Here is a 13,210-nt window from a genome sequence, read left to right on the forward strand (position 1 = left end):
GATTTTACATCCTTCCAACACCAATGGTTCACCAAAATACAAACTTGTGAAGTACTTCACTAGCCTTCTCATTCACATGTGGATTTCTTCACTCATAATATAAATAACTCTGAGGAATTGCCAATCTTTGCAAAGTAGTACATTTCATTTAGTCTGCCATTGCTAATGAGATCACTCATTACACACACTTGGCACAAGTTAAACAGAGAATCAGGTATTACTTTATAAGGTTCAATTTGATTTTGGGTGAACTATGGGGTGTTTATAAATTATTTATACAGAAGTAACCTTTAACTGTGACAAGGGTAAATCACTTACAGACAAGTTTGATACAGCATTGAATGCAGTTTTATTCCAGCCAAACACTTATTTCCTGACATTCCCACTAGGCGACATGTGCAATTGAGTTATTTCGGTGGTCATAATGGAGTCACATAATGGTGCAGACAGTGTGCTGTGGTATTTATGGCTGCATGGACCAAATCTGCTACTACAGCTCAGGGACAATTCAGGACTAAATATCGGAAGCCACCACTTCAAAAACAAATTGGTACAACTGTTTCACAACAATGGGCCATGTATCACATAGGATGCTGGGTCTGCATCAGCCAGCAGTCAAGTTTGGCAGTCTTACATTCTTAGTCCAGGTAAATCAATGAGATGTGCTGCTTAGAACTGAATATGCCTAGTGTTACAGTGTGGGAGGTATTATGGAAACACCTGTCACTCAAACCTTACAACTGGAACAGCTGCAAGCTTTAACAGAAAGTGACAAAGGAAAACAACCTGAGTTTTGTGTAGAAATGTTTAACAAAATGCAGACTGAAGATGATTTTCTTAATAAAACTGTGTTCAGTGATGAAGCCATCTTTCAATATCTGTGGTAAAGTGAATCGGCATAATGTTCGAATATGGGGTGGGAAGAAACCGCATCACATAACTGAACACGTACAGGACTCACTAAGGTAATCGTTTTTTGTGCAGTAAACTGTAACAAGGTCACAGTCCTCTCTCTCTCTCTCTCTCTCTTTTTGGCCAAGTCAAGTTCTGTAAATAGCATGTCGTACCTGGACAAGCAAGAACATTAACTGATGCCTCAATTACAACAGGATATGGACATAGAATTTATTTTCCAGCAAGATGGCATGCCACCACATTATCATCATGAAGTTTTCACGAATCTCAATAGGAATGTGTCAGGTTGGATTGTATGTGGTGAAACAATGTCCTGGGCACCATGATCACCTGATTTAACCGCATTGGGCTTCTGTGTATGCGGTTACATTAAAGACAGAATGTTTGTCCCTCTGCTTCCATGAAACGTTGACAAGCTACAAGAACAGACAACAAACAATTGCCACCATATATCTAGACTTGTTTCATAGGGTTTGGAAGGAAACTGATTACAGATGGGACATTTGTTGTTCCAAATGGTGGCCACACTGAACATTTGTAAATAAAACTTGAGGATGTACTGCAGTCAGTGCTGTATCAAACATTTCTATAAGTCATTTACCTTTTTCACAATTAAATGTTTCTTTTGTATAACTAATTTATAAACACCCTGTATATTATTTATATCTCAAATAGCAATTAGTTTCCCTTCTATTTCCTGGGAGTGGCCTGGTGGTATAACTTAACCAAACTCTGACTGGACCCATCAAAACTACACCACAAGGCAAGAGGCAAGGTTTGATCATATGGCTACTCTGCTGTAGCAAGAAATGTTCTGCTTTTAATTTAATGGGTAAAAATAATGTGACAATGAAATTTGCTCTTACACTGAAGCCGTTGCCATTAACATCTTTTATCAGAGGGATTGAAGGGGACATCAGAAAATTGTCTGGTGATGCTGTTGCAGTAATAAGGCTCAAAGAAACTCGAGCACAAACAGATCTCATCCACAAAAGAGTAACATATCCTCCTCTGAGAGAACTCTTATTCATATCTCCAAAACAATTCTCGGACAGTTCTTCCTGCAAACAAAGCTAATACCACTGTTTTGCTATGAAGAGACATTTACATAGAAAAGAGGTACAATTTGCTTGAGGATATGACATATTGTAAGGCTGGCAAACATCCCACCAAAGAAAAACTGCTTCAATTCTGTACTCCAGCTCTCTATCCAAGGAATTTACCAACAGACTGAAGGAACACAGCTCTGGGACTCATAAATTATACAGTCCTCCCAAGGTCGACAAAGTTATACAAAAAAGTGGCTCGGAGAAAAAATCACATCAATATCTCAGCAGATTTTATTAGTGGATTCAGTATTTTGAAACTTAAATAGCTCTTATTTTCTGGTTAGCTTTGATATCTCCTTGTTTACTAAAGTACCTTTTGTTGACTCTTTATCATCAATTAGCAGCAAGTCTGAGGCAGACATATCAGCATTATTTAAGCATGCATTAACTTCCACCAAGTTTTTATTTTATATTCAGTATTATAAACATATTGAAGGTGTCATCAAGGATAGCCCTATCTCTCTCACACTGTAGCTAATTTATTTATGAAGGATTTTGAAGAAAAAGCTCTCAACTCTGCAATTTTAAAACCATCAGTGTCATGGAGATTTGTCGATGGTACAGTCTTAGTTTGGTCTCACGGTGAGGATAAATTGGTGGTGTTTCTTGACCATCACAAGTCCACCCATAAGAACATCAGGTTTGCCATGGAATGAGAGATGACTGGCTGTCTATGGTTTTGGGTGCATCAGTTCGCCATAAGGAGGACAGGTTTTTAAAGCACTGTGTATACTTTAAGTCCACCCATACCAGTTTGCATTTGGAGGTGTCCAGCTGCTACCATCCCTCACAAATTACGAGGGTACTTAAAACTTTATCCGTTAAGGCCCACATAGTGTCCAATATTAACAGCCTACAGGATGTACCAGTATAAATGGAAGAGGTATTTAGTAAAAATGGATGTACAAAACATCAGATTAAGAAAGCTCTGCATGCAAAAATGCCACATCAACCAAAGGGAGAGCAGGAAGAAAGAAATGTAAAGACTGCAGCCTTTCTACCATATGTGGGAAATGTTTCTTCAAATATTGCAAGAATAACAAAGAAGCACATAACAGATGTGATCTTCCACACACCAGACAGGGTGGCAGCTCTTTTGGGATCTCTGAAACATGAGCTACTTTCACAGAAAGCAGATATTTATGAAATTTCTCATCAGTTTGGCAAAAGCTACATAGGATAAACAATATACACTATACAATAACAGTGCATTGAACACCAGCGACACAGTGGCCTTCTACAGCTCAACAGATCTGGAGTGGCTGAAAATTACATTTTCACAGGCTAGTCCTTGGATTACGGGAAAGTCAAAATTGTGGCCACTGCCTTATCCTATTGGGATTCATTGGTCAAGGAAGCAGTGAAACTACAAACACAGGACAACCTGCTCAAACAAGGCGAGGGTTTCCTCTTCAACAAATCATGGAAAACACTCATTTCACATCTGCACTCTCAGAGGAATTATTGTTCTGCATCTTTGGTGTCAAGCATTCCAACACCTCCCCTCCATTTTAATAATCAATCACATAATTTGTAAGCACTATGGATTTGCTGACTTGGCACTTGCTGTTTTATTCTTAGATGCATAAAGTTTTATGGATGACTTATGCTCTTGTGACAGTTGTCTTATTTACGACACAAACACATTAACTCCACACTATGTTTGCATCAAGTGTTTTTAATTCAGTCACCAACACACATTTAAAATAGCTGTATGGTTATCAGCTAAAATATTGGAAAAAGAAACAATTATGTCTCAGATGCATGCCCACAAGATGATGATATATTCAGTCAACTGGGAAAATAGCAAGAAACACATCTCATTATCAATTTACTTATTAAATGCAAACATACACTGTCTCCACTAATTTTCAATGATAAAAGTGTTCATTTATGTGTCATATAGCCAGAAAACTATTAAGAAAGAAACCAGAGTAAAACTTATGTTTTGTTATTGGTACCTCAATTTCAGCTTGCAAAATTTGTTGCAATTCTGCAAGTTCTTGTTTCTTATTAGTTTGGTTAACTTCTGCTAGTTTATCTTCAATTGCTTTTTCAAACTGTTTCACCATTCCATGGTACAAGACATTTTCTTCCTGGAAAATAAAAAAAAAACTTTGTATATTTACGGAAAAAACAGAGAGAGAGAGAGAGAGAGAAACTGGACACATAAGGAACTGATCTTAACATATTTTTACTATTCACTTCGCAAACACAACACTTTGTCTACTTCCTATGTAAACCTCAATGAATAATCAGTTAGTAGTTTATAGTGTAGGAAAAGACAGATTGCCACTTACCGTAAGAAGACACATTAAGTTGCAGACAGACACAATTAAAAGACATTTACATAAAGCTGAGTGTCAACTCCAGCATCTTGGGCCAGAATAGCGTTCAGGCCCAGGATGCTGGAATTGGCAGTCATGTGTGCATGAGGTGTGCTTGCTTGTGTGTATGAATATTGTGGGTCTCTCTATTACTGATGAAGCCTGTGGCCGAAAGCTTTATGTATGTGTCCTTTAATTGTGTCTGTCTGCAACTCAACATGTCTTCTTTACGGTAAGTAGCAGTTTGTCTTTTCCTACATTGTTGATATTCCTACCTGGAGTTTCCACTGTTTGTTAGTAGCTTAGCTATTCACCAAAAGATTAATGTACAGTGGAAAAAAAATGAAAAATTATTCACTCAATGGAAAATCAAAAACAACAAAAATGATAAAAAACTTCAGAAACCATGCACTGTTATTAGTCATGCATTAGTAGCAGTGGTAGTAGTGGCAGCAGTAGATTTTACTCATCCAAGCATCTTATCACAATTTCATAGGATTTAAAAAATGAAATATCCAGGGCAGAATATGACAATGTTATGAAAAGAACAGAAAAACTGTCAGAAAGTAAGCTTCCAGCCACCAACACCTTCATCAGGCATAGAAAACACACACACACACACACACACACACACAGAGAGAGAGAGAGAGAGAGAGAGAGAGAGAGAGAGAGAGAGACAGAGAGAGAGTCTCTCGCTGCTGAGGCCACACTGCAAGCAGCAGTGTGTGATAGGAGAAGCACTCAAGTGTTAAGAGGATGGGGCAGTGAGGGGGAGGGATAGCAGTGTAGGGGTGGGGAATGGTAAAGTGCTGGTTGTGGGAGCACACAGAAACGAGGTGGAGAGAGTGTAGGGTAGCTAAGTGCAGTCACGAGTTTAGATGGAGGTTGGGATAGTTAGTAGAAAATGAGAGAAGTAAAAAGACTGTGGGTGCATTGGTGGGAAGGATCCAGATGGAACAGGCTGTAAGGCATCCACAGAAATGAAGAACATCATGCTGGGTGCCGTGCTAGGCAACTGTGTGTTCCAGCTGTTTCTTGTTGGTTACCATTCATGCAGACAAACAGCTTGTAGGTTGTCATGCCTACATAGTATGTGATCTACCCATCTAATCTTCAGCAATCTTCTGTAGCACCACATTTCGAAAGCTTCTATTCTCTTCTTCCAAACTATTTATTGTCCACGTTTCACTTCCATACATGGCTACACTCCATACAAATAATTTCAGAAAAGACCTCCTGACACTTAAATCTATACTCAATGTTAACAAATTTCTGTTCTTCAGAAACACTTTCCTTGCCATTGCCAGTCTACATTTTATATCCTCTCTACTTCAACCATCATCAGTTATTTTGCTCCCCAAATAGCAAGACTCCTTTACTACTTTAAGCATCTCATTTCCTAATCTAATTCTCGCAGCATCATCCAATTTAATTCGACTACATTCCATTATCCTTGTTTTGCTTTTGTTGATGTTCATCTTATATCCTCCTTTCAAGACACTATCCATTCCGTTCAGCTGCTCTTCCAGGTCCTTGGCTCTCTCTGACAGAATTACAATGTCATCGGGGAACCTCAAAGGGTTTATTTCATCTCCATGGATTTTAATACCTACTCCGAATTTTTCTTTTGATTCCTTTACTGCTTGCTCAATATACAGATTGAATAACATCGGGGAGAGGCTCCAACCCTGTCTTACTCCCTTCTCAACCACTGCCTCCCTTTCATGCCCCTCGACTCTTATACCTGCCATCTGGTTTCTGCGAGCGAGGTGGCGCAGTGGTTAGACACTGGACTCGCATTCGGGAGGACGACGGTTCAATCCCGCGTCCGGCCATCCTGATTTAGGTTTTCCGTGATTTCCCTAAATCGCTCCAGGCAAATGCCGGGATGGTTCCTTTCAAAGGGCACGGCCGACTTCCATCCCCGTCCTTCCCTAATCCGATGAGACCGATGACCTCGCTGTCTGGTCTCCTTCCCCAAACCAACCAACCAACCACCCATCTGGTTTCTGTACAAATTGTAAATAGTCTTTCGCTCACTGTATTTTACCCCTGCCACCTTCAGAATTTGAAAGAGAGTATTCCAGTCAACATTGTCAAAAGCTTTCTCTAAGTCTACAAATGCTAGAAACGTAGGTTTGCCTTTCCTTAATCTAGCTTCTAAGATAAGTCGCAGGGTCAGTATTGCCTCACGTGTTCCAACATTTCTACAGAATCCAAACTGATCTTCCCCGAGGTCGGCTTCTACCAGGTTTTCCATTCGTCTGTAAAGAATTCGCGGTAGTATTTTGCAACTGTGACTTATTAAACTGATAGTTCGATAATTTTCACATCTGTCAACACCTGCTTTCTTTGGGATTGGAATTATCATATTCTTCTTGAAGTCTGAGGGTATTTCGCCTGTCTCATACATCTTGCTCACCAGATGGTAGAGTTTTGTCACGACTGGCTCTCCCAAGGCCGTCTGTAGTTCTAATGGAATGTTGTCTACTCCCAGGGCCTTGTTTCGACTCAGGTCTTTCAGTGCTCTGTCAAACTCTTTACGCAGTATCGTATCTCCCATTTCATCTTCATCTACACCCTCTTCCATTTCCATAATATTGTCCTCAAGTACATCGCCCTTGTACAGACCCTCTATACACTCCTTCCACCTTTCTGCTATCCCTTCTTTGCTTAGAACTGGATTTCCATCTGAGCTCTTGATATTCATATAAGTGGCTCTCTTTTCTCCATAGGTCTCTTTAATTTTTCTGTAGGCAGTTATTATCTTACCACTAGTGAGATAAGCCTCTGCATCCTTACATTTGTCCTCTAGCCATCCCTGCTTAGCCATTTTGCACTTCCTGTCGATCTCATTTTTGAGACGTTTGTATTCCTTTTTGCCTGCTTCATTTACTGCATTTTTATATTTTCTCCTTTCATCAATTAAATTCAATATTTCTTCTGTTACCTAAGGATTTCTACTAGCCTTCGTATTTTAACTAGTTGATCCTCTGTTGCCTTCACTACTTCATCCCTCAGAGCTACCCATTCTTCTTCTACTGTATTTCTTTCCCCCATTCCTGTCAATTGTTCCCTTATGCTCTCCCTGAAATTCTGTACAACCTCTGGTTCTTTCAGTTTATCCAGGTCCCACCTCCTTAAATTCCCACCTTTTTTCAGTTTCTTCAGTTTTAATCTACAGTTCATAACCAATAGATTGTGGTCAGAGTCCACATCTGCCCCTGTAAATGTCTTACAATTTAAAACCTGATTCCTAAATCTTTGTCTTACCATTTTATAATCTATCTGATACCTTCTAGTATCTCCAGGATTCTTCCACATATACAACCTTCTTTTATGATTCTTGAGCCAAGTGTTGGCTATGATTAAGTTATGCTCTGTGCAAAATTCTATCAGACGGGTTCCTCTTTCATTTCTTCCCCCCAATCCATATTCACCTACTATGTTTCCTTCTCTCCCTTTTCCTACTGACGAATTCCAGTCACCCATGACTATTAAATTTTCGTCTCCCTTCACTACCTGAATAATTTCTTTTATCTTATCATACATTTCATCAATTTCTTCATCATCTGCAGAGCTAGTTGGCATTTAAACTTGTACTATTGCAGTAGGCTTGGGCTTCATGTCTATCTTGGTCACAATAATGCGTTCACTATGCTGTTTATAGTAGCTTACCCGCACTCCCATTTTTTTTATTCATTATTAAACCTACTCCTGCATTACCCCTATTTGATTTTGTATTTATAACCCTGTATTCACCTGACCAAAAGTCTTGTTCCTCCTGCCACCGAACTTCACTAATTCCCACTATTTCTAACTTTAACCTACCCATTTCCCTTTTTTAAATTTTCTAACCTACCTGCCTGATTAAGGGATCTGACATTCCATGCTCCGATCCGTAGAACGCCAGTTTTCTTTCTCCTGATAATGACGTCCTCTTGAGTAGTCCCCGCCTGGAGATCCGAATGGGGTACCATTTTACCTCCGGAATATTTTACCCAAGAGATGCCATCATCATTTAACCGTACAGTAAAGCTGCATGCTCTCGGGAAAAATTACGGCTGTAGTTTCCCCTTGCTTTCAGCTGTTCGCAGTACCAGCACAGCATGGCCGTTTTGGTTAGTGTTACAAGGCCAGATCAGTCATTCATCCAGACTGTTGCCCCTGCAACTACTGAAAAGACTCTGCCCATCTTCAGGAACCACACGTTTGTCTGGCTTCTCAACCGATACCCCTCCATTGTGGTTGCACCTACGGTATGGCCATCTGTATCGCTGAGGCACGAAAGCCTCCCCACCAACGGCAAGGTCCATGGTTCATCATCTAAAATATTTACTATGTAAATTTATGTATTCTATTTGAGGCAGATACTTCCGTCCTGCTCCACTTGGCATTGTGCTCATCCTTCCATAATTTGCACACCAGTGACTTACTTAACTTCTGATTTAATTTTCTGTCAAACTTTTTATCAGCACCATTGCACCTTTCTCATTCTCACTGTTAATACCAATAAAATTAATGATGTTAAAAGCAAGTTTTTGTTGCCATCCATGATCACTTTCTGTGCTTGTGCTGCGAGGTAACAATGCACATTATTTTGAATTGAATCGTAACTATCCCTAGACATGTGACCAGGTTCGTTCCCACTTTGGCTGGGTAACCTCACCAAGTTATACATTCAGAGTTAGTAGTAGTAGTAGTAGCAGCAGTAGTAGTGGTAGTACCTCAGCCTTATGTAGAAGTTGTTCAGCGGCTTGCAGACGGTCCTTCAGTTCATGGATTTCAGTAAACAATGCCACCGTTTCACTATTATCTTCTTTAGATTGTTTTTGTACTTGCTGTTCAGGGTCTTTAGGATGACGACGAGCAAGATGTGCATCCAAGAATGTCCCGTTCAAGAAAGATTTGTCACAATACATGCACTGTAACAAAAATTTGCACTGTTTAGATACATACATCACATAAATAATGTCCAAACGCATGTAAGGTATAAGCAATAAGAAGGAACACAGGGTAAGAACTAAATTAAAAGCACTCGCAAACACACAGCTCATCAGAGAAACTGATACAATATCCTTTGCACTTAACAATGACCAGCATGTATACTTAATGAAAGCACACTAAAGTTTTAAATCATTCAGTGAATGTAGGTGATATCTTCTTTACATTTATTTACTTCCCGTCTCCCCCCCCCCCCCCCCACCACCCTCCCTATGGATAAGTCATTAATGAAGGCCAGAAAACTGACTAAGGTCCAGTATCAATTCCCATACATATCACGAGTTAAAACAGCCCTAATGTAGCTCATTCACTGTAGCAATTGAGGTATTCAGTGTAACATTTTAACACCTTCCTTTCATAAGGACTGCTAAATGAAATTTCAGGAGAACTGCCAGATGTCAGTGGCTCGATGCAACTATACTCAGTACAGAGCATTCTGGCAATATTCACTTATATACTGGCAAACGTACTAATCACACACTTTAACTTGGCTCCCATGCAGATGATTTTGAGAGTAAAAAATTGCAATCAGCTCATAGCCTGGCTCATAGTGCAATGGCTGCTACGATAAGTGCTGCCTCTGCCTCCTCCTCCATGCCAAAGCTTGTGGAGAAAATGAACATGCAATGGGCTAATGAATCACAGATGTGACTCAAAATTACGCATCACGTTAACAGAAAATGGGTCTTACTGCTATGTAAATGTGGTTGGCAGAGGTCCCTTTGGCTGATGGCCTTGCATGGGATGCATGCAGAGTTCACAATCTGTAGCATTGTTTCCAAAGTTGGTAGGGGTCCTGTGATTTCGAACTCAGTGGAGGGTCTCAACAAAAAGCTTCATCAACTTTGATGATCTTGGATGGGTTATGATTTGGGAAATTATGGGCTCCCCTTGATAGGGGTCAATCCATACCAAGTGGTCCAAGAAAAAAAAAAAAAACTGGTTGCTTGACCATCTCAGAAAAATTTTATATTTTCTGGGTGAATTCCCCAATGTTTAGTAGTCACAAAAACATTTTTTAAAAAAATGTATTGTTTATTATTTTGAAATGGAGGCCATATTTGTTCCAGGCCGCATGCATTTTTCTCTAATTTGCAAGCATCTACATTTTTTACAATTATTCAGTAGTGGATTGTCCTAAGCCTTTCAGATAAAATGCATTTAGTTCAACACACTCTGGGCTACCAATTAACATCATTATCACTTAGCTGAATGTATTCTTTAATATATTTTTAATAGTTCAAAGTTATCAGCCACAAATTAAAAAAAACTCAATTTTTGAACAGTAGTTTTCCAAAGAAAGATTAATTTCTCAGCTTCAGTATGTTTTCTGCTATTACACTGTATAGTATAATTACTTTTTAAAGAATATCAATGGTGAGCAGCTTACACTTAAAAAATACACTATTTTAAAAAAAGGATTTTTTTTTAATTTTTCCATTTTGTGGCCTGCAATATCTTTTTTGAGGGACCAGATAAAAATCTGAAAATTTCACAGTTAATAGATCTTTATGATATCAAACTTCAGTATAAATTTCAACTTTTAGATTCAATTGGAAGTTATGAAAAAAAATTACAAACACGAGTCAAAAATACGTTTTTTAACATCTGCAATATCTAAGCTTATGGAATAAAATATATCAGTTACAGTATATAATTTAATCATATCTATGATTACTTACTTTTTTTATTGAAAATAAGCTTACTAATTACATTATTTGTTCTCTTGTTATTTGTTTTTAGTAAATCGCTCATTGAACATTTGAGAAATTTGTTCACTCAGTTTGGGTGTTAGATTATAAGTTCGCCCAGTCACAGTTGTAAATTCTGTGATAGACAGCTTCCTTAGTACATTTTTAAGCGGCATTCAAACTTGATCCTTCTCAATTTTTTTAAAAGATGTCCTTGGTCCTGGAGGGTGATAAAATACAACATGTACATCTCGGTTTTGACTCTCAATATTATCAACTTCGCCAATCCACCACTGTTGATCATAAACACAAGCCACTATGTCTTTATTTTGAAGAAACAGTTGTACAAGTTTTCCACACTGACAAAGTTCACTATCAGGAGAAGCTGATGTGATCTTACACTTCAGTAAGTTGTGTAAATACGGAACAAAACAATGAAAAGATCGAGTGCCTTTAATCTTCTGACAAGTGTTGTACCTTTCCTTCATAGACTTCTTGTATTTTCTCACATTGTACAAAAACATAGGTAACTCCTTTGATATGTTTTTTACAGAATTCAAACATTTCTTGAGGTGTTATGATATGCTTGTCATCGGTCCACTGCAGACTTGCTTTTGTGGCAGCTCGCTTTGTTGTACCCCCGACACCATCACAAGCATTCTTCCCATGGGATGAAGTGAAAAAGTGTCATTCTACATCAAACCCAAAATCTTCTTTATGAAAGGAGATGTTAATAATTTTTTTTCTTTTTAATTGACTTGCCGCCCCATCCAAAAAGTACATCAGTTTTTTTTTTATGGAAGGGTGGTGCTGTTTAATGTAGTTTGTTAATTTTAGTTGAAAAATGTGCACTGCTGTAGAGTTGTGTTCAAGGAAATCACTTATGACACAAAAGCTGTGGCTCATTAGTTTATCTTCATCTTTATAATAGAATACAAATGGATGAACTGTGGCCTGTTTGTTTACCCACTGGTGCCCTTGTACTTCATCTTGAACAACGAAGGAATAATTTTCTGAAAAGTCAGTAAGAACTAAGCATTTATCAGCTGCCAAGGTTTGATTTTTGTCTTTCAAAAATTTACTTTGAGCTTTTGCAATAAAATTATACATTTTGAGATTTTCAAGGTTAGCCACCAACACTTTAAAAAACTCTTCTTGTGATTTTATGACTGTCACCATTTCAGTTCTGTCTTGTGTCACCCATTGTTTGTATTTTATATTGTCAGGCATCAAATCGTCGTCTTCAGATTCTTCAAACGTGTCAAGTAACGCTTGTTTGCCTGGACAATCTTCACATTTTCCCTTGATCATACAATTTTAACTGTCAATATTGCATACCATAACTTCCAAAAGGTCTTTATAGTCAACTCTAAGATTGGCCCCATCTATCATCAACTTTACGTTCTGATGATACAAACAAACACAAATATTATGGGTGCCAGATGCCCCTGCAACAATACACCATCTTGGACTCAACTCGCAAAACTTTGATCTTCCAATTTTAATGTGAGGATTTTCTTTTTTAAAATTCAGTGAATATTTCATTTAAATTACACAATATTAACTTTTTTTTGTCTTTGAATCTTATAACCATTTTCTTTCATAGAAACACCGTCTTTTTTGCCAGACATCAAACAGCTGTTATTGTCATCGTCATAATACTTAATAACTTTATTGTGTTTTCATCTACCAAATTAGATGCACTTTTCTTAGTAATGCTGGAAAAATTCCCTGTTCTTTTACTAATTGCCTTGTTAACTTAACAAGACGTCTGACACATTACATTCATCACTAACTTTTGCTCAACTCCAAGAATTTGCAGTAAACTGATAATCTTAATTTTATCCTCTTTGTTTGAAGTACTGCATTTAGTTTTTAGTTTTTCTATCAAATCATCATATTCGGTTGGTGAAGTTTTAGAACTTCCATCTGTTTTAGTACAAATTGTATTTTGAAATGAAACTTCCAAATTCTTTCTGACTGTAGCTGCCACTTTCTCAATTTTTGTATTCAAGCACTTGGTCTTTTACCTTGACTTAGTTTCCTAATTTTACTCGCAGGCGATACACTCAGGATTTCACAAGCTGTATCTACTTTTTTAATGGTTGCTGATAAGTCACAAAATTCTGTATCTGAGGTTTCACTATCCTCTCTCTTGTGATTT

At 38.1% G+C, this 13,210-nt stretch overlaps 1 protein-coding gene across 1 annotated transcript in view; it reads right to left on the minus strand.

Annotated features, from left to right (window-relative positions):
* LOC126235842 (cilium assembly protein DZIP1) overlaps positions 1-13,210 on the minus strand; it is a 277,318-nt gene that overhangs the window by 250,475 nt on the left and 13,633 nt on the right. The window contains exons 4-5 of the mRNA XM_049944706.1: positions 9,079-9,276; positions 3,986-4,120 (exon numbers count right to left, since the gene is read on the minus strand). Coding sequence (XP_049800663.1) covers positions 3,986-4,120; positions 9,079-9,276 — 333 coding nt within the window. The remainder of the gene's footprint in view (positions 1-3,985; positions 4,121-9,078; positions 9,277-13,210) is intronic.

Source organism: Schistocerca nitens, chromosome 2 (genome assembly GCF_023898315.1).
Source record: "Schistocerca nitens isolate TAMUIC-IGC-003100 chromosome 2, iqSchNite1.1, whole genome shotgun sequence".
NCBI lineage: Eukaryota > Metazoa > Arthropoda > Insecta > Orthoptera > Acrididae > Schistocerca > Schistocerca nitens.